Source organism: Equus caballus, chromosome 4, assembly GCF_041296265.1.
Source record: "Equus caballus isolate H_3958 breed thoroughbred chromosome 4, TB-T2T, whole genome shotgun sequence".
Taxonomy (NCBI): Eukaryota; Metazoa; Chordata; class Mammalia; order Perissodactyla; family Equidae; genus Equus; species Equus caballus.
This window is the reverse complement of record NC_091687.1, coordinates 3,767,874-3,794,488: the sequence shown is the minus strand read 5'-3', so window position 1 is coordinate 3,794,488 and position 26,615 is coordinate 3,767,874. Positions and strand designations below refer to the sequence as shown.

General features: G+C 39.7%; 2 protein-coding genes across 11 annotated transcripts in view; one reads left to right on the top strand and one right to left on the bottom strand.

The window, feature by feature from the left end:
- Positions 1–26,615, top strand: part of FBXL13 (F-box and leucine rich repeat protein 13) — a 210,131-nt gene that overhangs the window by 95,952 nt on the left and 87,564 nt on the right. For 6 of the 10 annotated variants that reach the window (XR_011438076.1, XM_023638834.2, XM_023638832.2 and 3 more), the window contains 2 exons: positions 18,463–18,515; positions 22,634–22,734. Coding sequence is in view for 7 of the 10 variants with exons in the window: in XM_023638834.2 (XP_023494602.2) it covers positions 18,463–18,515; positions 22,634–22,734 (154 nt within the window). In the remaining 3 variants the exon portion in view is untranslated. The remainder of the gene's footprint in view (positions 1–18,462; positions 18,516–22,633; positions 22,735–26,615) is intronic. The other 4 variants (XR_011438077.1, XR_011438078.1, XM_023638836.2 and 1 more) reach the window with 1 other exon arrangement.
- Positions 3,763–26,615, bottom strand: part of LRRC17 (leucine rich repeat containing 17) — a 28,829-nt gene continuing 5,976 nt past the window's right edge. The window contains exons 2-4 of the mRNA XM_001488611.5: positions 15,385–16,293; positions 7,958–8,113; positions 3,763–4,497 (exon numbers count right to left, since the gene is read on the bottom strand). Of these exons, the coding sequence (XP_001488661.3) occupies positions 4,100–4,497; positions 7,958–8,113; positions 15,385–16,156 (1,326 nt within the window). The 5' untranslated portion in view covers positions 16,157–16,293 and the 3' untranslated portion in view covers positions 3,763–4,099. The remainder of the gene's footprint in view (positions 4,498–7,957; positions 8,114–15,384; positions 16,294–26,615) is intronic.

The following is a 26,615-nucleotide window of genomic DNA, read 5'->3' as shown; positions in this document are numbered from 1 at the left end:
TTTATAGTTGTGAACTTCCCTTTTAGAACTGCTTTTGCTGCATCCTATAAATTTTGGTATGTTGTATTGCCATTTTTGTTTGTCTCAGGGTATATTTTCATTTCTTTTTTGATCCATTGCTTGTTCAGTAGTGTGTTGTTTAATCGCTACATATTTGTGAATTTTCCAGTTTTTTTCCTTGTAATTTATTTCTAGTTTCATACCATTGTGTCAGAAAAAGCTGCTTGATATGATTTCAGTCACTTAAACTTATTAGGATTTGTTTTGTGGACTAACATATGATCTATCCTGGAGAATATTCCATGTGCACTTGAGAAAAATGTGTATTCTGTTGCCTTTGGATGAAATATTCTGTATATGTCTATTAAGTCCATCTGGTCTAATATGTTGCTTAAGGCTGGTGCTTCCTTATTGATTTTCTGTCTGGATAATTTATCCATTGATGGAAGTGGGGTATTAAAGTCCTCTATTGTTACTGTATTGTTGTCTATTTCTCACTTTAGGTCTGGTAATATTTGCTTTATATATTTAGGTGCTCCTGTGTTGGGTGCATAAATATTTACAAATGTTATGTCCTCTTGTTAGATTCACCCCTTTCTCATTATGTAATGCCCTTCTTTGTTTCTTGTTACAATCTTTGTTATAAAGTCTATTTTGTCTAAGTGTAGCCACCTCAGCTTTCTTTTGGTTTCCATTTGCATGGAATATCTTTTTCCATCCCTTCACATTCAGTCTGTGTGTGTCCTTACACCTGAAGTGAGTCTCTTGTAAGCAGCATGTAGATGGGTCTTGTTTTTTTAATCCATTCAGCCACTCTGTGCCTTTCATTGGAGCATTTAGTCCATTTACATTTAAAGTAGTTATTGATAGGTATGTACTTATTGCCATTTTGATAATTGTTTTCTGGCTATTTTGTAGTTCCTCTCTTATTCTCTTGGTCTCTTCCTTTGTGGTTTGATGACTTTCTTTGGTGGTACGCTTAGATTCCGTCCTCTTTGAGTTTTGTGTATCTACTATAGGGTTTTGCTTTGTGGTTACCATGAGGCTTACATATAAGGACTTATATCTATAACAGTCTATTTTCAGTTGATAACAATTTAAGTTTGATCACATTCTAAAGTATTAGAGTTTTATTCTCCCCATTATGTTTTATGATTTTGATGTCACATTCCCATCTTTTTATCTTATGTATCCCTTAACTAATTATTATAGTTATAGTTATTTTTACCATTCTTGTCTTTTAAGCCTCATACTAGATTTATAAGTGATTAACCCGCTACCTTTACTATATATTTACCTTTCCAGTGAGATTTTTACTTCTGTATGTTTTCTTGTTACTAATTAGTGCCCTTTCTTTTCAGTATAAAGAAACCCCTTTAACATTTCTCATAGGGCTGGTTTAGTGGTGATGAACTTCTTTAGCTTTCACTTGTCTGGAAAACTCCTTCTCTCTCCTTCAATTCTGAACAATAACGTTGCCGGGTCGAGTACTCTTGGTTGGAAGATTTTTTCTTTCACACTTTAGTATATTGTGCCACTTCCTTCTGGCCAGCAAAGTTTCTGCTAAATTATCTGCTGAAAGTCTTATGGGGATTCCCTTGTACATAAACAAGTTGTTTTTCTCTTACTGCTTTTAAGATTCTCTCCTTGTGTTTAGTTTTTGACATTTTAATTATAATATTTCTTGGCATGGGTCTTTTTGAGCTCATCTTTTTTGGAACTCTTTGAGCTTCCCAGATCCCTAGGTTAGGGCAGTTTTCAGCCACTATTTCTTCAAATAGCTTTTCTGCTTCTTTCTTTCTCTTCTTCTTCTGGGACCCCAATAGTGCAAATATTGGTACTCTTGATGTTGTCCCATAAGTTTCTCAGTTATCTTCACTTTTTTCATTCTTTTTTCTTTTTGCTGCTCTCATTGGGTGAGTTCCACTCTCTTGTCTTTGAGCTCACTGACATTTTCTCCTGCTTCATCTAGTCTGCTTCGAACCCCTCTAGTGTGTTTTTCAATTCAGCCCTTGTGTTCTGTGACTTCTGCTTGTTGCTTTCTTATATTTTCTATATCTTTGTAAAAGTTCTCATTGTATGTTCATCCTCCCTTCTCCCCAGTTCAGTGAGCCTCTTTATGACCATTACTTTGAACTCTTTATTGGGTAAATTACTTATCTCTCTTTCATTAAGGTTTTTTCCTGAGGTTTTTCTCTTGTTCTTTTGTTTGGAACATATTCCTTTCTTCATTTTGGTTGACTGTCTGTGTTGGTTTCTATGCATTAGATGAAACGACACCTCTCTCAGTCTTAAAGGAAGGCCTCGTCAGGAGATGAACCTTGTCATTCAACCCTGCCTTAGCTCTTGATTGTCTCCCAAACTTTTGTGATTGTGTAAGCAATCACCTGTTATTAGTAGGTGCTTAAGAAATGCTCATTATTATTTGTCAGATACCGTCTTCTATGCTTTGGGAATTTGTGCAGTATCAAATAAAAGCAGTTGATAAACTTTGTAGGAATACCTTGATAAAAAAAGTGAAAATGTATTCAACTCAGCATGAAAAGGAAATCTGTATAGAAAGGAAAAAGTGGTATTTCTAGGGATATGTACATATTTCGTTTCATTTTCTTTTTCTTTGTAATAGTGTAGCCGACTATCGAAATGCAAACTGAGGAGGTCAGTTTCCCTGCATTTCCTCTTTTTCTGGTGATCTGTTTCTCTAAGTGAGCTAAGTAACTTGCAAAACCAAATCATGGGATTCTCTTGGGCAACCCCCTCTCCCTCAGTTGCCTCTGATATTACTTCCTCTTTTTTCTTTCTGTTTCATCCCAAATCCTGACCCTGAATCCTAATTTCATCTTTTGTTTTATGCTCCTTGACATAGTAACTTAACAGGAATGGCTCAGGTCCTTCCCCGCTGACAGATGGTTTCCTAGTCTGAACTCTACTCAAAAACCAATGCTGGGGCCGGCTGGGTGGTGTAGTGCTTAAGTTTGCATACTCTGCTTCGGCAGCTCAGGGTTCGCAGATTCAGATCCCAGGTGTGGTGGTGTCCCACATAGAAGAGAGAGGAAGATTAGCACAGATGTTAGCTCAGCAACAATCTTCCTCAAGCAAAAAGAGGAAGACTGGCAACACATGTTAGCTCAGGGCCAATCTTCCTCACCAAAAAAAAAGAAAAACAAAATAGAGATGTCTGTACTTCATTTGCAGTAAGAAAAAGAGTAGCAAAAACAATAGCAAAAATGCTTTTAAATCATGATTTAATGTCCTCTATAAAATACAGAGGGCCAAAGATCTATAAGCCTTCTATATCTAAATTTCCTATGCACCTTTTGATGATTGCTGATATAAATATTCAAGAAAAACCCCCCAAAACCAGTACCGTTTCCACGTTCACTAGTTATACCTCTTCAGTGCTCATGCTTCACACCATCTAAAGCTGTTTCTCAGTGTTCCATCTTCTGACCAGCCTCCAACCTAATTCTCAGGTTCTCCACTTATTGCTTGTGACAATACTTCAGGTCTAGCTTGACACTTTTTTGCAAGGATCAGTAAAGAGTAGTTGAGAATTTGGATTTACCAGGGCCTCATTTTGGTATGCACAGGAATCAGAAATGGAAATTTATTCAATGCATAAGCTGACATTTAAAAAAGAAAAAAAGCAGGGGAGTGCAGCGGGGGAGAGAATGACATTTTATTACTAAGCGTTTGTATCTTTTCACTTTGATCATGTTTAGGTATGTACAAGCAGCTATCAAAAGGCACGTCAAAACAAACTTGTTATTTTTTTGTTTATTTCAAAAAGCAGTAAAAACATACATACAGGACATTATGAAATTCTAATGCCATCATTAGGACCCAGCTCCTGCAGGTTACCAGTGTGGAATTGTCACCAAAAGCCATTCTGCAAACAGGCAGGCAAGCAGGATGAAAGTATTCCCTTGATTACTATAATTGTCACAACAATACTAATAAAAATAGTTAGGGAACTTCCTTCCTTTAGCTGGAAAACCCTGCATAAATAGGCAACACAGTTAATCAAAATGTAAACATACGGTTTTCTGACACCGGTATAGCCAATACAAAACTTGTTGCAACCAGAGCAATTTCTGAGTTAGCCCACGATAGTGATCCTTACACTTTGTTTCTTTGCCGTGTGATCCTTATGTATTTTTTCCCATTCTTCTTCTTCCGTATCCTGGTCAAATATTTCAGGGTATGCTGGTAGCTTGTCTTTGGGGCATTCTTCATAGTAACTCCGAACGTACTTCCCCACAAACCAGCCTTTGTATTCTTCAGGCATTTTGCATTCCAGGCCGTTGTAGTGCACGTTGTAGTGGTGCCGTAGCCAGTAGTAGAGGTAGTGGATGTGGTAGTCACATCGCCAGGGGTTGTCTCTGAGCCACAAGAGTTTCAGAAAATACAGGTCTTCTAAGACTCCATAGTCAAAGTTTTGCAGACTGTTGTTCGATAGATCCAACTCTTCTAAATGGGTGAGTCCCAGAAATGCAGCTAGAAACAGAACAGATTTATTAAGCCAATGAGTAATTAGGTTAAATGCCACTCTATGGTGTATTATAAGGACAAATATAAATCGAAAAAAGAGACTTGATTCTCCCTGTTGGAAATAAAGGAAAAGATTTCCCTCGTCTCCTTTTTCTCAGAGCACTTACTTTAGAAAACTTGTAACTGTAACTCTCTCCTGTCTTTGAAATGTGTGCATTTCCTTCAGAAGACTAGGGAGGGCTTCTGTCAGCTGTTTGAGCCAGGAATGTCTTTCTCAAAGACCTGGGAGCCATCTCTTGGAAATGTAAACATCAAGGGACAAAGCGCCCCTATCTCGCCATTTCTGTGGGAGGGTGGGAGCCTTGCTCCAATTGCAAAAAACTCTCTCTTGTTATAAAGATAGAAGAATTTTGTTTTCCTCTGGATAAAGCCAATTAGCTAACACAGATGGTGACCTCACTTACCAGGCAAATTTAGGATGAACTATGTATGGCAAATGGGCTGTCAAGTTGTTACTTAAGGAATACTTATCACATATCCTGAAAACATGTATGTATTGGGTTGCTCTGCTCGGCTATGTAGAAGAGTGAGATTTCTTTCTGCTCTGCATTCTCCTAGCAGATTGTCTGTGTTGGGCATTATGTTCTGGTTTAATGCTTATTCAATAACAAAAGTTTTGGTTTTTTTTTTCTCTACTACTTTTGTGGAGAGGATTTCTGTGTTTGGGAGAAGATTTTGGTTTTAATTATATTTCCCTAACAGTATACGTGTCTAAATGTGAAATTCTGAAATATGTTTTTACTCAAAACTTTTCTGATGATTGGATTGACTAGAATACAGTATTATATTTGAAAAATCAGTTTTAAGTTAGCTTTCTAAAGAATGTATTTTGAGCTCATGTGCAGTTTTTATACTCACTGGAAAGACGCCACCCACAAAAGGCATGAATTAGGAAAATATTTCAAATGTAAGACATAAATGCGTAAAAAAAATGAAAAATATGTCCAGTGACGATTTGACAGCTCCCTGGGATATCAGTAAACTCTGAAAATGCCAACAAAACAGCCTTTTCCCAGTTTAGAGAGAGGGAATTATATTCCTGTAGAGTCCCAAACCAAAAAAATCTTATCAACATTTTGAAAACATCTGGTTGTATTTTGGCAAGCTATGGTAGCTATCAACTTGGAATCCGTATGTATTTAATTCTGCTGGAGGGTGGATAATTAAAACAAATATCAAACACATAACACAAAATAAGACAACAGAAAGCTTTTTCTTTTCCGCTCCAGGAGTAGAGGAACTCTGAACGTAGATTATCTCTGTTTCAGTTGACATGGACAGACCAGATACTGTAGAATTTCTAGCTCAATCCTGATTTCGTGTATTTTATTTCTATCTCAAACATTTTCTCATCACTATTTTAAAATACTCAGAGCATACAGTGTCCTTATCTTGAATTTGGAAAATGTGCTCTCATAACCAATACCATTAACCATCTTCATATCATTTGTTCTCAGACGAAACCCATAATTCCCCCTGAAAAGAATTCTTTGTGTTTTGGTGCAAAGCATTGGCTTGGGGGTGGGGTGGGTGGGTTGGGGGAGGGCAGGGGAAGAGCGGGTGGGAGCAAAAGGTCAGCCCTTGTAATGACAGTTCTAAAGACGCTGCATGTTTTTTTTATTTGCTAACATTCTGTGAGTCAATGATCTCACAATTCAGACAAGTCAGCCCTTCAGATTGAAACCATGTGTAAACCTTCCTAGATTTTATTTTGAACGCGCTGTAGTTGTTACTTCGGCCATATGTATTCAGGCCCTTGGGAAAGCTAGTTCTCGCTTGTTTCTTAAAGGAGGCAGAATCCCTAATAGGACGTCTTTGGTCCCTTTTCTGCAATAATGTCTGGCTTTTTATGAGATTGTTACTCACACCTTTTAAAAGTAGCGAATCTCATTGCCTGTATATACCTACCAGTATAAGTCGTTAAAGTCTGTCTGCTCTGGGAGTGTTTCATCTCAAAGGCCCTGAGAGCTAGAAGCTCTTTTATTTTAAAAGCTCTTTAGGTCGTCTTGACGTCTTTCAGAGCTGAGATACTTTTTGTCCCAGAGGACATGCCACGGTAAGTGGTGGGCACTTGGTAGGTACTTAATAGGTGCTTGTTACTGTAGACATACTTTCGTGGGCCTGAACTGAACAAAGGACAAAAGAGAATTCCACTGCCAATAATAGAGTTCATGTTGTGTGTCAGCAAGGAAAACACACTGGGTAAATAGAAGGCCTTCAGGAGGTCGCAGGGGTGAAAAAGGAGTCCTCACAATTATGGGAATTTCATAACTGATGACGGAAAAATATCACTAAAAGTAAAAGAACCCCATTTTGTACTGTTATCCATCTCTGTATTATCTTCTCTCATTTTTTCGGGAGAAGAGTGTCTCTGTAGTATTCTTACTCACTGTGAAATGAAAACTGCTTTTGACCTTGCAATTTATCGATATGCCATCCAAACGGATAGTTTACACCATCTGTACAGGCTATGGTATAAGTGTAGTGTACTGCTGTTCTCTTGGGAAAGTTTTTAAACTATGATTTCTTAATATCTTTAAAAGATGTTACTAATACTAAAATATGCCTTTGTGGCTCCAGAACATTCATTCTCAATTTTCATGTCTACAATGTGAAAACCCTAATGTTTTATTAATCGTATTAAAGTAGCATTAAGAAAAGTAGAAGTAACAACTGTCCTCAAAATGTTTACAACATTGACATGGCATTGTCAATAGTACTGATAATCATTTCTACAGACAGGACGTCTCCGACTGAAGTAGCACCGCGAGGGCACGCACGTATGTTACAAATCTGATCGGTCTAGCAGGGGCTCCCAGTTCCTGCCAAGTCCAGCGTGTTAACTCACCACGCTCATTTTTGCCAGACGCTTTGCTTAGCAAATGGAGAAGAGATTTAAAGGGTGGAAAAGAGAATCGATCTTGATCTAGGATTAGAAAAAATATGTCTGGCTCTGGTTTGAGCACATTTTATCTTAATTTACGAGCTTGATGCTTAGCTTAGCAGATTGTTTCAAATTTACTTTAAACAAGTTGGGACTTAATGAATAGCAAGGAAAATGCCAAATCTGAATTTCCCTTTAAATATCATTATGTCTTTAGCATATTATTGACTAGTAGCCGTATGTTCTTATTTTTTTAATCTATTCTACAAAACGCTTTTATCTGGACCAACTGAATAGCTGTGGCTTAATAATATATAGAGTTATATACTTCATAAAGCAACATTTTGGCAAATATTTCTCTGAGTGCCAAATAAGTTCTAATATAAGCATCATGTTTAATTTAAATTCAAGCTTTTTATTAATTTAGTTTTTTTAAACTAAATTGTATTTACTCTAAATGTTGCCGTAGAAAAATCAGAGAATACTCGTCACCCGTTTAAAGGGCTCTTCTGTGGAACTTACCAGGATCTATGAATTCAAGGCCATTACTGCTGAGGTTTAATTTTTTTAGCTCATGAACGTCTTCAAACTCCTTGGGTCGAAGTAGTTTGATTTTATTGTAGGATAAGTCAAGCTTAACAATGTCTGGAGGGATGTTGTTTGGAACTTTCTTCAACTCTGGAAAAATTAATAATATTCAGGTTATCAAGCTCTCCTCTCACCCGCATCTTTTCTGTCGCTCTTACCTGTGGTTGAAGAGTCGGCTCTTAAACGGAAAGGATGTCTAAAGCCAAAGAACATTGGGATGAACGAGCCTTTAGCAGGTGCTAAATCCCAGCAAACCAGGTGAATCCCACTTAGAGGAGCAGACAGCACTGCTCACTGAGCTGGTCAGAGAAACTTCCTAGAGGTGGCGGCAAGAAATCAAGAGGAGGACAGCAGGCAGGGCCGCTGGGTGGCTCAGGCATCAGGTGGGCCAGTGGTGCTCAGGCCTGTTGACCATCAGAATCCCCTGGGAAGCTTTAAAAACAAGAAAGCTAAAAGGAAATGAAAGCGATCAAACCGCTCCCTGCGTGTCCCCTCCCACTGCCCTCCTACCCCTCTAGGAGTCTTCACTGTGAGTTATGCCTTCTTTCTTGCAGCTTTGTTTTATCCCTCTCCTCAGGCTTCTTCTGCCAACAAATAAGCTCAGGTCTTTCCAACCTAAAAAAAACCCCAAAAAGCTCTTGACCTTGATGGCCCCCAAGCTGTTCTTATTTCTCTTTTCCTTGGATGCTAAAATTCGAGAAAGGGTAGTCCTGACTTGCTGGGCCTGCATCCTCGTCACCCCCTGATTCCCTGAATCCTTGTGACTTAGTTTATACCGGGCACAGCAGTGACTGGACCATCAGGGGCAGCGATAAGAACAACAGTACAGCTGCTGCTGCTGTTGCTCCTGGAGGAAAAGCGTCTAGAAGTTCTGCACAGGTTAATAGGAAATCAAGATGCACTTAGTTTCTCTCCTACTATTTATGCTTGCCTTTAAATCATGCTTTTAAAAAAAATATAAAGTGCTTCTTTACGTTTTAGCATCATACTTGCCCTTTCTCTTAATGTTTAACTCTTAATATTCTGAAGAGGTTTTGTTCAATTCTAAGGAGGGCATGCGAAGCCTGTGGAGAGAAACAAAGCTGTTCCCACAAAAGAAAACTAGAAGCAACAAATAAAATGTCCAGATGGACACCTGAGAAATAGCATGGCCCAAAGGCTGTCTGAATAAAGAGAAATCTTTTGAAGTGGTTACAGTAAAATAAGTTTATGAAAAGCTGGTATCCCTTCATCCATAATGCTCCTTTTGGTACAGAATAATTGAATTGCTGATAATTTCTTCCAAATATCAAAAAAGCCCCACCTCTGCTATTTCTGATTTCTTAACCCATAGTACACTTGCTTTCATAAAGACTCAGCCTTATTTTGTCCCCTTTTACAGCTCAGAATCCATGGTCTTTAATGGGATGGTGTTGGTACTATCCTTATCAAGGTTAAATTTGCTTCCTCTTCGTCATGGGATCTCAGGATCGTAGTATGTACGTGCAGGAACTGTTTCAGGTGCTCTAACAGGTATTAAGTGACAAGAACCCTATGCGCTAAGCACCATTGTTGTCCTCACTTTACAGACGAAGGAGCTGAGGCACAACTTGCCCACAGTCACATTCCTGGGCTTTACACGCAGACGTGCTGGCCCCAGAATCTGTGCTTCGAACCACTATGATCTGCTGCCTGTTGCTGGTACTCTCCTGCTCCATTTATGCTGTTCCACTTGCCTAGAATCCTCAAGCTTGTCACGTAGTGTGAAGTGGGGGTGGAGGAGCGACTGGGGTGGAGTGAGTACATTAGGAAGGCCATGAGAGCTTTCAGCTCTATATTTAAAATATCTCCCTGCTTTCACGTGGGCAATGACAGTAATAATAATAATAATATTCCCTGCTTTTTCTCAATGGTAGTCATCACCATCAGACATAGTGTACATTTTACTAGGTTTTTTTTTTTCATTTTTGCCACCTCCTCGCCATGGCAGCTTCGTGAGGGAGGCTTAGAAGAAGAACAGTGCCTAATATTTCATAAGTAAATAAATGGTATGTGGCAGGCAGCTTCTAAAATGGCGCCCGATGATCCTCTCTACTGGTATTCACACTGTTGCGTAAATCGTTCCCCAGAGTATGGGCTGAACCTAGTGACTTTCTTTTAACAATAGCATGCAGCAAATGTGATGGGATGTCACTTCCATAATTAGGTTATAAGAAATTGTGACTTTCATCTTGCCAGCAGACTCCCTTTTGCTGGCTTTGATGAAGCAAGCTGCCATGTTGGAGAGACTCACATGGCCAGGAATCAAGGGTGGCCTCTGGCCAACAGCCACAGGGAACTCAGGCCCCCCAGTCCAACAGCTTTTAAGGAACCAAGTCCTGCCAACAGCTGTATGAACTTGGATAAGCATGCTTTTCCAGTTGAACCTTCAGATGAGACCACAGCCTCAGCCCTGGTCAACACCTTAATTGCAGCCTCATGAGGCATCCTGAGGCAGAGGACCCAGTGAAGCCATGTCTGGTTTCCTGGTCCACAGAAACTGTGACATAATAAAACATGTTGTTTTAAGTCACTAAGTTTTAGGGTATTTGTTAGGCAGCAATAGAGAACTAACACATGGCAAATGATACGAGCTCATTAAACGTTTGCTGAGTTTAATAATTCAGGAATATTGAAGACTCTTATAATAAGAGTGTTTTGAAAATTCGGGATGATCTTATTTCTGTCCTCTGATAAGACATTGTTCGGTTTGACCTAGGGTTGTGTCTGCCAACGTATTGAAAGGTAAAAGATTTTAAGACTTGAACTTATTATGATCTTGCCACAGTGAGATAATCCTCTCTTTAGGATCAGCAAGACCCTTACTGGAGAGCTATATTCTCTCTTGGGCACTACATGTAAACAAGGAGATGGAGATCCTAGCGAAAATTGACAACCACAGACACACTTGAGGACGGTCAGAAGAAATAATTTCTTGACATTTAGCGTCTGAAATAATTATTGAGAATGGCTGTGGCATCTTCTTAGAAGACTTTCAAAAGCAGAACAGAGTTTTATTTCAAACTACCCAGGATCCCACCTCTTCTGACTTCTTCCCCTGCTACCACATTGGTCCAGGCTACCATCACTTCTTGGCTGGTTTATCCCAATTCTGTCCTAAGCCCATGTGATCCCGTTAAAACCTAAGTCAGATCATGTCATTTTTCCAGATAGCTTCCCCTCCTCCCGATGGCAGAATCTTCCAACTGCTTTCCATCTCCCTGTGAATAGAAGCCCACATCCTCACCAAGGCCCTGGAAAGCCATCAAGGACTGTAGGTCTTCCTTGTCACCAGAATCAGCATCTCCTAGGTCCTGGAAAGCAGCCTGTTTATCAGGACTTGCTTGCTGAATCCGCATCTTCTGGGCTGGGCATGAGGGTGGATGACAGAGACCTCCCCAGCGACCACTGTTGGACAAGCTAACTTGGGTTAGCCACAAATAAACGGGTAGAAAAAACATTTATGAGAACACTCTGAAACCCAGCTCCAGCAATGTGGCAGACCTGTGGAGGCTGGAAAAGGAATATAAATGCAGAACCAATTTTGGCGTCTCTACCAGCAGCCTGGGTAAAATAGGATTCACAAGTAATACCAGGAAATGCAAACCAGAGCCTTCACTAGTACGGCTTAGAAAAATATGGAAAAAGCTTATTTGTCGTATTGATGAATAAAAACAGTTCTTGATTTCTTTTACCTTAAACTTGAAAGAGAATTGCAAATATTGTTGTAAAGGATATTTATCTTTGACAAAGATTATATAAATACAAATTTCCCCAGTCCAGAAGTCAAATTTGGCCAATGCCCCCATTTCTAGACCAGGTACCACATGATTACTTGCTGCTACCCCAAATTCTTGGTAAACCCTCAATAAATACCATATTTATTTGATTGTCACCCCTGACAACCTTTGCGCCCCCCACCCTCCTGCAACTCAACCTTGCTGATTTTGAGGAGGAAATTGGGAACTTTTCTCCATGTAATTTCCCATGTTGCAGGCTGTCTTGATTGTCAGCAGTGTTAGAACTACCCTGAAGGCTTGCTAGTGGTGGGTAAAGAGACACGAATGGCCCTGTTTATTGCAAATAAAAAATTTCTTAATTATTTTTCAAACCAGTGGTAAAATTAACTTCAGAGGCAGCTGGGAGCAATTTATGGGCATAATTCTGCCCAGCCCTAATCTTAGAAGTAAAACGAATCCTTAAAAATGGTAAATTATTCTGGTAAATGTGAAGCTAAAAAGTTTTAAAACTCTTACTTTCGTGTATTTTTGGCAAGTCCATTTACCTCAACATGGTATAAACATGCCTTTCGTCTAATCTCACATTTATTCCCTTTGAAAGACTGAGTTTTGTTGGCAAAGTGCCTGTCTCCCAGTGAATAAAGCTATTCTTTCTTTTTCCTGCTGTCAGATGTTTAAGACAAAAATAGACAAAAAGATGACATTGCGTAGTGGTCAATGGCTTGGGAACTGTTTGGGGACTGCCTGTGTGACCTTAGAGGGGCCACTTAACTTCTCTACACCACAGTGGCCTCATTTACAAAATGAGGATAATAATAGTGCTTCTTTTAAGGTTGCAAGGAGTAAGTGCATAAAGCCTGTGAGCTGCGATGTCTTAGGCACACAGAGCATGCAGATGACAGCTCGTATTCATGAACAGCACTGCCAGTTCCGCTCTCGATGGCACGATTTAGCCTCCTTCAGACCCTCCATAGCGTCTAACGTGTGGAGCACAATCAAAAGTACTACTACCCCCGGGCAGGGAGCTAGAGATGAACATTGCTGAACATTTATTCTTAGTATTTGACATATATTAGCTATTTATGGAACGGGAGAAGGAAATTAGAGTGGATTCAATTCAGATTGTCATACCTGAATTCTAGCCATGATCTGTAGCTTCTATGTATTTTTATTTATAGAGGTTGCTTAAATTACTGCTTTGCAAGAGTAAAGAAAGCAGCTCACTGATTATCATCAGTCAACCATAGTGAAAGCAATTTATATTAATGATACTAAAAGTCAAAAGTACTCTGCATTTTATAATCTAAAACGTGTAGGCTCTGATTTACGTAGTTAATATGTGGAGCAACTTGAATTGTCCTTGAATGTATGATCCTATATTATATACACTAACTGTGTATGTCGTGAAACTTTATTTATTCTGTTTTCCAGTAGGTAATATGTGTATTTTTTTAAAGCAGGGGGAATGAATTTATGGAGCATATCTGGAAGGTTGTGTTTAGACAACAGTAAGTAGGGGAAAGGAAGCAATAAAAAATATGTTTGTATTTTTGTACGTTGATTTTTGCCAAGAGAAAAAGAGACAAAAATATCGTGGCAAAAAAGACAATGGCAGAAACAGGCTCAATGGGGAGGGAATGCCCCAAGAGTAGAAAAACAGTAGAAAAGAAAGCCATTTCCTAATATGTTCTCTCTCCTTAAGTTACAGCGTAGCTTAGCTGTAGAAGTCTTCAATTTTGTGTTGATGGCCTTTTTCTCTGATAATTAATGAACTTAAAACCATACCTACTTTCTCTTTATCACCTGATGCAGGAAGTGCAAATTAACTTTAGCTGAAGGATAGAACCTCGGCAATATCAAGTAATTTTTCCAACCCAAGTCTAGGATGACTAGCTTTGTATTAGTTTTTAGAATACATAAATTCAAGTTTTTAAGCATCACAAAGGAAATCCTAGTAAAATATGCTGTTCGGCATGAACCACTCGGTACTCACTGTGACGGTGTCAGGGAAATTCCACCCAATCTGGCTACAGAGAAACCACACAAACTGACTTTGGGAACTCTTTGATGCTTCCATTAATTCTTTACTGTCGAGGCAGCTGCTTGTGTGAACATGATCAGATTAATTCTGGAAGGCAGCAGGCTCAGGTAGAATGTGGTCCCAATCTTAGCCTTGCTGCTCACCTGTGAGCCCTCAGCCCAGTGACCAAACCTCCCTGAGCCTCATTTTCCTCCTCTGTAACTACTCCCTTCCTGCAAGTCGGGGACAGCACATGTGTCAGCAGAGCAGCTTCTCAATTAGTGAGCGCTTTCTCTCAAAGTCGGAGGATCCCGTGACGGCATCTCCCAGGTCACGGTGTCATTGTTCTGCTATGGCATCAAATTATATACAGCTCACAGGGCGTTGGAGCGAGAGATCTTTTCGTGCCACAGGGCCCTGGTGGGATCTAACCAGGTGCCACCTTCAGAGTCAGAGAGAGGGACAAGGCTTGAGCACGACTTTGCTGATAAATGAACAGATTTACTCCTGGCTCAGATTGCCTCCTCTTTCAATGTCAACCCATTCCTGCCTATGTTCCCTTGAGAGGAGCCAGTCTCTGTGTTCCTCTTGACCTTCCCTTTTTGTTCTTAAACAAAACAAAGCCAGACCTCCCAACATAAGTGGAAGGAATGACCCTGTGCTCTATATGGCCCTAATTCAGTGACGTTTGGCTTTAACTTAATATTACGCATATGGTATTCATCCACATCAGAAAAGAAACAGATAGACACTGTCACATGGCTTGTTATCCTACAGCAGATCAGCGGTTCCCGGACCACACTTTGAGAATGTCTTCACTGACGTTGTCAAGAGCACTGTTAAAATCTCCCATCTGTTTTCTTATTTCATGAATTTATCCCATCTGTGCCAGGGTCCTGCACTGTACTAGCCCAAGATAGTGTGGGATGTAAAACCCAGGAATGATTTTCAGAAAGTAAGTAATATTCTGAAAAGATTTCCTTAGTCTCCTGGTTCTTGGATTAAAGATTTTCGACCTTGTTTTTTTTCAATATTTTTTATGCTTTTTTGGGGGATAATTTGGGAACCGTTAAGATGTTAGGATGTTAGCAAGCGTTTATTAGAACTTCGAGACTAAGTTATAAGAACTACAGATTCGTCGTCACTGCACCACCAGCCCCCTCTCATGGTGCTCACGCCCGTCCTCTTCTGCACCTTGTTTTCCTGGAGGTTATCATTTCCTCCCGACACACACCATGTTTTGACTTTAATGGGTATAAGTCAGGTTATACAGACACCGTTTGCGTTTGTTTTCATACCCCCTGGTTTACCCACATAAATTAAATTACGTTGGATTTAAGATTAAAGGAATTTCTTACAGCCACTGCTTGTGATGAGCAAACAAGAGTAGGACCCCAATGGCTGCCCCTCTTGGGCATACATCCCACCCTCCTCTATTGTAAATGCCATTGTCATAGAGGAGATAATTTCTGGTGGAAGTGACACCAGAAATTCTAAGGCATGGTGGGGCGCAGGAAGAGATATAACATTCAGAGAGCAACTGTAACCATCCACGAAAATGAAAGAGTAAGGAATTTACAGACCTTTCCTTTTGCAGTCCAGCGTTTGTATGGGAAACACGTAATTGTAGCAAAGCGTCGAATCGGCCTCAGGCTTGATGACTGGGGGTCTCCCTGACACTTGGGGTTTTGGGTCCACTCGTTCCTTTTCTTCCTCACTGCATAACTGTTCAGATTTTATCTGCCGCAGCTTTTTATTTTTGAGTTCTGGCGGGCTTTCACACTTGGCATAGTTCCCCAAATTCCGGTTCCTCGGAATCTGCAGCATCGAAACGAGCGTTTCCATCTGGCAGGTGCAGGACCAGGGGTTGTCATAGAGACGCAGGTAGCTCAGGAGAGGGGTGTAGAGGAACACTTCCTCCGTCAAGACTTTGATCTGGTTGTGCTGCAGCAAGAGAGTGGTGAGTTTATTCAAACCGAAGAAAGCCTCGTTGTCAATTTTGGAGATCTCGTTCTGTTGCAGATCCAGGCTTTTCAGCTTTTGAAACTTGGAAAACATGCTGCTCTTCAGTATGCGGATCTTGTTTCTTGCTAACAGCATATGCAGCAAATCCTGAGGCCAGCCAGGCAGCACATATACTAGCTTCCTTTCTTGACAATCTAAGTACTTCTCGTGAAGGTACGTGTACACTTCACAGGGGAGGCCCGGTGCGTAGCGTTTGACTGGGTTGGAGCCGCTCCGGCCCCCAGCCACCCGGCCATGAGGCGCTCGGCTTCTCCCACCCCGTGGGCTTGCCTTACGGAGCTCCGCGGCTTTGCAAAAGAAGAGCAGGATCACGATGATAGCCACACGCATCCTGACATCCACCTGGCCCCGATTACTTGGTGTGACAGATGGAACAGTGAAAGTATTCCTTTGAAATCCGAGTGTGGGTAAGCTTAACTAATGCAGTTGACGAACAATGAGACCCAGCTGAGGTACCGTGGAGTTCCCTAGGTTGCAGGAGAAAAAAACAGTTAGGGACCATTGTCACTATGTTATTCGACAGATAATAGCAGGTTTTTTCTTTAAGCAAAGCCCTTCCAGTTAGTAAAGGCATGTACAGAACAGTAGTATAGACGGCTCCACACCCTCCTACGTGGCTGGTTTAGTGGCTAAATGTTTGGGCCCTGAGTTTGAATCAAGGCTCTCCTACTTGCTTAGCTGTGTGACCTCCGGGTAATTATTTAACCCGATCTTCAGCATATGTAAAGTGGGGCTGAGGATGCCTCCAACGTTGCTGGGAGGATTAGACCGGCTGATGTGGGTAACACTCCTCACAGTGCTGGTCCAGGGCAAGGACTCCACTGTGTTACGGCTTAGCATCATGAAAACGGAAACCTGTAGTTGATCATCACATTGCATTCAAGGGATTAAAGGGGTTCTCCTTCCAGACTTGAGATGTGCAAACAAGAGTAGGACTCCAAAGGCTGTCCTCCTGAGCTTTTCTCTTCTGTCCTTTACTGTCTCCCGATCGCCAATCATGTTGAATGTGGGCTCCAGAAATGCTCGGGGTAGATTTATGCAGCTGACCTTGTCATCTCTTGCACATCTTGACTCACAAGTCGCTTCCTCTGACTGCTCTACTTAGAGTACCACCTCCTCCCACCCTCCGGCCACTCTACTCCATCTCTTGTTTTATTTTTCTCCAGGGCACTTAGTACTCTGTCAAAGTAGATATTTGACTTCTTTCGTTTACTGTCAGACTCCGCTAACTAGGATGTAAACTCCAAGGGCAAGGATTTTTGTCTATTTTGTTCACAGCTCTATTTCCAGCACCTGTAGAATTTCCAGCACGTAGCGGGTTCTTGATAAATATTTGGTGAAGGCATGAATCACTCTCAAGTAACTATTCTATGAAAACATTAATCTCATAAACTTAGTGATATTCTTTGGAGAATCCACTTTTTCCTTAATAAGTATTACTCATGACTTTAGAGATGTGCACATTTCTAAGAATTGTTCCCATTTTTTTTACTCTGAAAGTGGTTTGGTTTGTGTTTATTACTTAGGACACAGTCAATTCTTGGCAGAGGAAGAAATGTTCAAAATGGACTTATAATTAATAACATTTCTGTTGTTATTATTGTGGGGCTGCGTGGTTACGAGCAGCAGATGTGTTTCCTAATCCTTGTAGGAGTGTGAATGCCAGGATCACCCCTGGCCTGGAGTTTTCCTGCTTGATGGGGTCGCCTCCACCCCGAATGCTTCCCCCCTTCTTTGCCTCAGCATTGCTCCCGTTCACCGTTTTGTGTCCCTTCCCCTAAGTGCCTCTCTTCTGTCTCAGATGTGGAGTTTGACTTCTTGCCGGTCTAGCCCCAGGGCGCTGATTATCATTGTATATATGTCTCCTCTTCCCTGTAAGACCATAAACTACAGCTGCCTCTGGCCCCAGAGCTAAGCAGGCACTTGGCCTTTCTGACCTTCCACTTCTCTATCTGCAGTTCATTGTAAATTGTATATAAATCTAACCTAAAAAAATCAAAAATATTTTGTTAATTATTATACATGCTGAATTATTTATGATACACCTGCTGAAGTACTGGAGGGGAAAGTGTGCTGATGTCTGCACCTTGCTTTAAAATGCATAAAAAAATAAGACAGATTGAGGGATGGGTGTATGGGTGGATATGTGATAAAGCAAATACAGTAAAATATAAATTGTAGAATCTAGGTGATGGGTATATAATTCTTCAATTCTTTCAACTTTTTTGTATGTTTAAAATTCTTTGTAATGCATTGCTAAAAGGAAACAGAAAGCAAAAATTGTCAAGAAAGTCATGCCACAAAAAAAGCAAGTTGGTTTTCTTCAAGTACAGGTGGGTTTTCCTCAAGCACGTCAAAAGCCTGAAGTATATACTGTTTTTCCAAAAACAATATTTTTCTTCTTTCTCCTTCCTTCTGTAATCCTCAAACAATAATGAACATGTGTATATATTTTAATTTTAAGGCCAAAAGAAATCATTTTTCTGAGAAAAGAAGCCATGTGCTTAGAAGAAGTTACTTGCCAAGGTTTTTGTTTGTTTTCTAATGAATACATTGCATTGAACGTAGGATGGAAAAACTTTAAGTTTAAAAATTTGTAATAGGTTGGTTCGTGATGTGTTACTTGTTTGATTTAGGTCTCTGTAAAAATTTGCAAGAGCTGAATGTCTCCGACTGCCCAACCCTCACGGTGAGTATAAGAAGCTTATTTTACTGTTGTTTATATAGGTTCGGGCTGGCCACGTTAGAGTACTAATGCACAGAGATTTTGCCAAAATACATGCCTGTGTGCTCATTTAGGATTAACTGTGGAAAAAAGCAAACTATGTCAGACATTGGCAGGAAATTTTATCCCATTTCTATAATGCTATTCTTAACCCTGTAGATATATCCCAAGGTTGGAGTATCTGGGAAGTGGAAACTTTTCAACAATTACACAGAAATGAACTATATTTTTATGTAAGGCCATGAGTGCATGAGACAGAAAAAACTAGGCCCCAGCAGAGACAAGAGGCTCATTTTAGTGGTCTTCATGGCTGTCATGTGTGATGCCAAAGAAGATGGAAATGAACAGGTTACCCTCATCAGCGCCTTCCTGGTCCCTGTATCCAGGCTTTCCTCTCCCTCCAATCTGTCTTTCAGCCTGTGAGCACATAATACTCCTTGAAAAGGTAGATCTGACCATTTCACTCCCATCTTCCATCATCTACACATACACTCGTCATGTACACTATTGGATAAAGTCAAAGCTCTTTAACATCCCTGTATCTTGGGGACCCTCTGTAGTCTCGCCTCTGCCTCCCTCTCCAGCCTCGTCTTGCTCCAATTCCTGCACACTCATTAAGTTTCAGCAACCACAGGCTGCTCTGCTTTCTCTGCCACATGCGCCAAGCTGCTTCCTGCAGTTTCGCCTTTGCTCAGGCTGTGCTCTTCGCTGGGAAGGCCCTTCCCTTTTGTCCTCAGTTTTCCTCTTTGTGAGGCTTTAAGTCTTACTTTAGGCACCACCTCTTTTACCAAGACATCACTGGCTCCCAGGGCTGAGTTCACTGCTGCTCCTCTGGGTTCTCGTTGTAACTCATCACAGTGTTTCTGCCTCCTCCGCTAGCCTAAGAGGCCCAAGGGCAGGAGATGTGTCTCATTTTTTGGTGTTAGTTATAGCACACAGCACAGACCTTTGCATAGTAAATACTCTATAATATTTGTTTAGTGAATGAAACCATATGGAGATATCAAGTATGTAATGGACGACATTGGCTAGAACTTGAGATTCCATCTTGGGTTGACACCGATGTATAAGTCATAATTAACCATCCAAAAGTGAATAAGCTCAACCGAGAGAGAGAAAGAAAGAGAGAGAGAGCAGGTGTGAGAAGAGAAGAGGACTTGGGTTTGAACCTTGGGGAACACTGACTTTTAGGAGCAGGCAGAGAAGAAGAAATAACAAAGGATCTTAAGAAGGAACAGTAAAAGAAGTAGGTTGAAAACAGAGAGGTCTCACAGAAGGCAAGAGAGTGAAGAGTTTCAGAAATGACCACAGTGAGCAGGTAGGAAGAGGACTGAGCAGGGCCTCCTGGATTTGAGAATCAGAAAGTGACCAGTGACTTTTGCTAGCATAGTTCCAGTGGGATATTCAGGCAGAAATCTAACTGCAATGAGTTGCGAAGTGGACAAGAGGTGAGAACACGAGGCATTAGGTATAAGCTGATCTTTCCAGAAAAGTGGCTAAGGCGGTGGCACAAGGAAAATAGAGAGAGGGAAAGCTGTCTTAGGTGTTTAGAGGCTGGTGGAGACTCATTTGAAGCAACTCATGGAGCAAGTGCCTGAGGAGATGGGAGGAATAGACTGAAGAGCCGGATTGTGTCCTGCCCAACTCCAGGGTGATGTCCACACCCCTTGGCACAAGTGGAAAGACTCATAAGTTGGCTCCTCCTTCCTGCCTTCTCAGCCTCATCCTTATAGCTCCTTCTTTCAAATTTCTACTCTATTTCATTCTTTCTGTGGATATTTATAGTACCTACTGTGTTAAAGATACAGTTACCTTTATATATGTATAAAGACATATGGGATTTATATGTTATAATGTATGGGTGTTATAGGGAATTTAAAATGGATCAAGTTTCAGTTCCTGCCCTCAGGGAGCTTCAGTTCTGCACTCGAATAAAAGAAGACATTCTTTAAATTTGACTTTCTAATAGGAAAGTCGAAACAGTGCCATCTGCGTTGAATTTGTGAACATCAAAGACTTTTTCAATTTTGGAGTCTAATAATATACAGGGCTGATAATTTTATCCAGCTACAGTTTGCTATTGTTTTTGCCTTTGAGACATAGACTGAGTGACAGGTTTATTTTTAAGGAGTTGAGTAAAATTCATTCAAAAAGATTTGATTTCTAAGAAGCTTGACTTCCAAATATATTACATCCAGAAAGATCTGAGTGCATTGGGGACAAATTCAGAAACCATTCTGCAACATAGACACTCAAATAGTTTTTGCATTTATGTGCTCAAGCATTTGGGGAGTGAACCTTGACTTCTTTTAAATAATGAGAGTAGGATTTGTCTGAATTTGTTTGGGCGTCCAAGCTCCTCCAGACAGGCAAATGCAGAGAATGGTCTGCTTCCTCATCTCAAAGGGAAAATCAGATTCCTCTGTCATACATAAAGCATACTCCATCTTCTTCTTCCTGCCCACCACATTTTCATCTTCTCTGTGGCTACCTCTCTAAGTGTGTATAAATAGCCTTCTATCGCATATCTGCCCCATCTCGTTTGCATTTTTGCCAGAGTCTTCCAACAGATGCACCATCACTTGGATTGGCACCATGAACATTTTTGAAGATAGATTTTGTTTGTATAAAACTACAATGCCACCCATGATGGTTTTTCTCTCCATTACTGGTGGGAAAATTGTACTGTACATTTTTTATCTATCCACCTATATCCAAATCCTACACTTTGGTGGTAGAGTATCTATAAAAATTGCTGGCAGCTTGAATGCAGTGGCAAGAGAGTGCAGAGTTTATGGAAAGCCCTGCACATGTACTCATGCACAACTGGCACACAGAACCTTTCCTACAGCAGAAATACCGTTTTACAACTTAAAAAAGAAGCTTGTGTTCTCTGTAAGGTGTGGTTTGCTGCCGCTGTGGATCGGCCAGTTACTATCCTGTGTGTCAGAAGCTCTGACCTGCAGGATTCTATCCTTTTAATATCCATGACTCCAGGAAATAGCTGGGAAGAGAATGATAAACGTTGATGATCCTGCTGAAAATAAACCTTTGCCATCCTTAGTGATCTTGGAGGTGGCCGTATTGACCATGCAGAATTCTTCCCCAAACCACATCTCCTAGTCAAGTGACAATTTACCTCTTTCTGCAATGGCCTGTTCTTTCCAGGACTGATGTACTGCAAATATGGTAAAACTAGCTGACCTCTTCACTGTCCCTGGGGAGTCTCATCAACCATCATTAAATAAATAAAAACCTACTGGTACTCATTCTAGAGCATTTTATAAGTAGTTACCCATACGAGAAGCTGTTCCATTGCAATCAAAGCTTGCAATTCATCTGGTCTTGTAAATGTCAATTTAGGGCTCATGCTCGAAATCACTGTTGGTTTTTCTGTCTCTCTCATGTCACAGTCACACCATTCTCTTGTACCTCAGTCTCACCTCTTGGGGGAGAGTTGCTTGAATCTTTGAGATTCGCCCCCAGCTACCCCCAACACCAAATTTCCTGTCCAACATGTATGTAGCCCCTTACTTCACACCATCTCAACTTACCCATAAATTTGGTGAAAACCTGTTTAGCTGTTTTACTATCTTCAGTGACAGAACTGCGGAAACTTAATTACACACACACACAGACGAAACATATATGTGTAAATATGGACTCACTTTTCATGAAGTCCAGTTGAGAGCGTTCACCATTCCAGTCTTTCAAAATCATTTTAGTAAGTTTACGAATGGATTTGCTTGTAACCACTTTTGTGCATCTGAAGAGTCAAGAGTGTCTGACCCTGGAGCTCAAATTTCCTGTCACAGAGTGGAACTTGTAAGGATTCAAATTGTATTGAAGTGTCATTGTGATGGAATGGGAATTTATTTTCAAGGAAGAGGAAAGAGGGAGCAATGTGGCTTCAAGCAAAACCGTCACCTTCTGTTTAATTTGATTTACAACTAATATCAAAGAATATGAAGAGACCCAGTTTTGCATGGACTTTTTTGGAGCAGGGAGAGGATAGAGAGATAATGGGGAAATAGCAAAGCCTGCTGGAGTTTGACAAGAGTCCTCCCTCCGTTTTTATGCAGGATGAGTCAATGAGATACATCTCTGAGGGCTGTCCTGGGGTCCTGTATCTCAATCTATCCAACACCAATATCAGCAACCGGACCATGCGACTCCTGCCGAGGTAATGCTTGTGTTACTCTTATTATGCTGACAGTAGTCATGCTCCTCCAGGCTCCGGCTTGCTCTGACATTCCCCAGAGGCAGTGCTCCTTCTACCAACACCCTGCCACTGTGGCACCACCATTCTTTGATAAAAGGACTGCTGGTTTCAAGTCCCCAAGCTGGTAGGTATCCTCTCCCTCCTTGGTGGGCCCGGGTTGAATAACTGGCCCTCTGCCTTGGCCAGAGAGTTTCTGTCACTCTTGTAGCAAGGTGCCCAGTAGCTTGAGTTAGGCTCTGCCTGTCTCCTTCTGGTCCCCCCTTCCTAGGCATTGGATCTTGGCCCCTAAATCCCAGCTGCTATCTGGGACGCCTCTGCTACAGAACACCAACGCCCTGCCTCCCTAGACTTTGAGCACTGAAGTTCAGATTCCCTGCTGGCACGCTCTGCTTACCTGTTGGGACCCCCACCACCTCCAGGGACCCTGACACTTGTTGTTTTGTGATCTATGGGCTGTTGACAACACAAATGTTGCTTCTCCTCAGTCAGCACTTCTCTGGAGAGAAGGAACGGAAGAACTCAAGACATCACCAAGAACTGATAGAATATTCAAATTTGTCACCAATTTATGTCATTCAATTATTCTTTATTTTCACCAAGGAAAGACTAAAGAGTATATGATCATATTGTGAGAGATTCAAAACATTTTTCAAACTATTGTGAAGGAATGAATCATTTTTGAAGATATAATGTTTTGAGAGTCTTTGAAAAATAGCAGCGAGGCACTTGGAAAAGCTTAAAAAGAGGAAATTCTATGTGGTAATTCTCCTTATCTTGCGACTCTAAACATTTTCTGGAAATGTGCAAGCCTAAAAAAGTGGTAACATATTTTCTGTTTATCCCATTAATTGAGTTTTCACATTTTATTTAGTCAAATCTATCAAACTTTTCCTTTGAAATGTCTTCTGATACTATTAAACATAGAGGGTTTTCCTCCTTCCAGGCATTTGATAGTATTTACTTTGTGTGTGTGTGTGTGTGTGTGGCATGTTTTTTTACTTAAATCTATAATCAATCTAGACTTTATTTTGGTGGATAAATAAAGGAATGATCTAACAGGGTTCAGAAAACTATGACCTTAGCAGCCCAAAGCCTGTTTTTGTGCAGTCCATGAGCTAAGAATATTTCTTCTATTTTAAGAGTTGTTAAATAACTAGCCAATTATTCCAGCGTCATTTACTGAATAAACCTTTTCTCAAGTGATGGGCGATACTTTCTTATATAGCTAATGTTCTTATATAGGCAGTAAATACTGAAACTCATCACTTTCTAGTAGTTTTCTACATGTTACCATTGTCTATGTTTTGAGGTTATTTATGTCCATTGTATCTTCACAGTGAAAGTATTACAGAATAGTCAGCTGCTGTGCATCTCTTCCCAACTTCATGTTCAGTGACCTCTCATTGGTAGCTTGAAACCAGCCAAAATGGTAGTATTCCCATGGAAATGGCAAACGATACAAATTAGGGCTTGATTTATTTTTTTGTTGATTACTTAGACTTGAGAAAATGATGGAGAAAACAATGAGTTAAGCAGATTAAATTTAACAGTGTGTCATGTCTGTTGCGCCAGCGTTGTTAGTAGCATAAAAAGTTGAGGAAATATTCTTTCAATACTTGAAAACTATTATCTGGTCCAGCAAAGAAGTCACTCATGTCATTGATAAATGAGTGAAGTCTGGACGTACGTTTTCTTGTTTCACTTGTGTCTTACTTATTCACGTAAATGATAATATTCAGATTGGAACTATACCTATTCCTCCATTTTTTTTGAACTTTATTTTTATTTTTTTTCCCTGAAAACAAGAAATACAGCAGTGACAGATTTTATTTCTCCTTCAAGCATAAAGGAGAAGACAAAAGAACTAGTTACATTTGTTAGTTCGGCAAAACTCAGTGAAAGCCTTGTGTGAGAACTGATTGACTATATAGAATGTACAATAAAGAGTATCGTGCATTTTATTATTTTTTTAAGTTGTGTGCTATACATCTTTTATATCTGTAAAACAGCAAATATAAAATAGTAACTGTACAAATTTATAGTAAACGTATATACATTTATATGCATACTTTTTTTTAAAGAGCCAGTTGTTAGATATTTACCCATTTGCCAATAATTAAAGAGAATATAAATTAGGAACTAATTTATATTTTTACACTATTTAATCTCCCTATCAAGAACATAGTATACATCTAAATTTTTGTTCAAATGTACTTAAATAAGTGTACTCAAATAAAGTTTTGTTTTATTCATATGGATAATCTTTGTGAAAGTTATTCCTAGGTATCTTTTTAATTGCCATTGTGAATGGTATCCTTTCTGATTCTATTTTCTCCTTTTATTTTCTAAATGGTCATTTTTGGGACTTGGCTTTATTTGTATGTTTTAATTAATTTCTTTCCTTTTGAAATAAAAAAACTTAGGGCTATGAAATTACCTCTAAATAACAATTTAGGCAAAGCTTAAATAAGACGATGAGTATTGTTCTCGTTTTCTAAACAAACTCTTGTATATTTGATTTCCTCTTTGACCCAATAATTATTTTGAAGAGAATTTTTGGTTCCAAATGGCTGAAATTTCTTTGATTAAGCTTCTGTTTTTAATTTCTAGTTTGTACACTGTGGTCAAGAAATGCAGACTGAATTATTTCTACTTTTTGGAATTTATTTGAGATTTCTTGGTGGACTAGCTTATATAATTAATTTCAGTAAATCATCTATGAGTGTTTAAAACAAGAGAATTTCTTTTAGAGAGCAAAATTTCTGTGTGTATATATGTGTGCATATATGTATAAATTCTCGATATGTCAGTATAGTATAATCTCATTATAATCAAGCTTCTCTTAATTAGTTTCAATGCTCTTTTATGTATAAAAATTAATAAGTACTATGTTGCATTGTAGACTGTAGCATGTTCACATAAAATTACATTCTTTATCCTGGTTGATGTTTCTTTGCCTTGAATTCTTTTTTATCTGCTATTAATATAGTCACCGTTGTTTTCTTTTGTTTGTGCTTTTGTGGAGTAATTTTATGCTTCCCTTTATTTTTAACCTTTGTGTCACTGTATTTTAGATTTGTCTTTTATATGCATCTAATTTCTATTTTTAAAAATCTTCACTCTGCCTTTTTAAAAGGGTAGTTTAAAAGATTAAAATTTCTTTTCAAAATTGAGCGTATGGTCTTATTTTTATAATCTTGCTTTCTATTTTTGATTTTTTAGTTTTTATGTTACTGTGCCGTACTCATTGTTTCTGCTTTTTGCTCTATAAACCATGTTCTTTACCTTTATAATCTGAAGATATTTGAAAGGTACGTGCACATTCTGTTGTGTGTGCTAACTAGTGGCTATTTGTATGTTTTTCAAAAACATGCTTTAACGTGCATTTCTCTAATTATCAAAGGCATCATGAAACAATGGCTTTGGCTCGCCCCGTGTTAGACAAGAGATCTAAGACACTTTAATTCTTCCTTCACCTTGAGTCCATTTCCACTCCCCTGTCTGTACACACACATTAATCACGATTTTTGTTACTTATTTAGCTTTCCTTTTAAGGCTGGTTTTGGTGTTTGTACTCAACATTGTAATCCTACTTGTTGTGATTATGCAGTCCTAACTCTAGTTTGTCATTCATTGATGGTCTGTTTGCTCCACGCTTTCCTTATTCTTTAATTTTGATTTTGGTTCATCCTATGATGACTGAAATATAGTTTTACAAACTCTTTATCTGGAAAGATGCACGAGTGTTAGATCTTTTAGCCATTGCTTTCTGAAAATGACTTTCTGTTGTCTTGGAGGATGAACAATGACTTCTTTTGGTGTGTAGTTCTTGAGTCATGTTC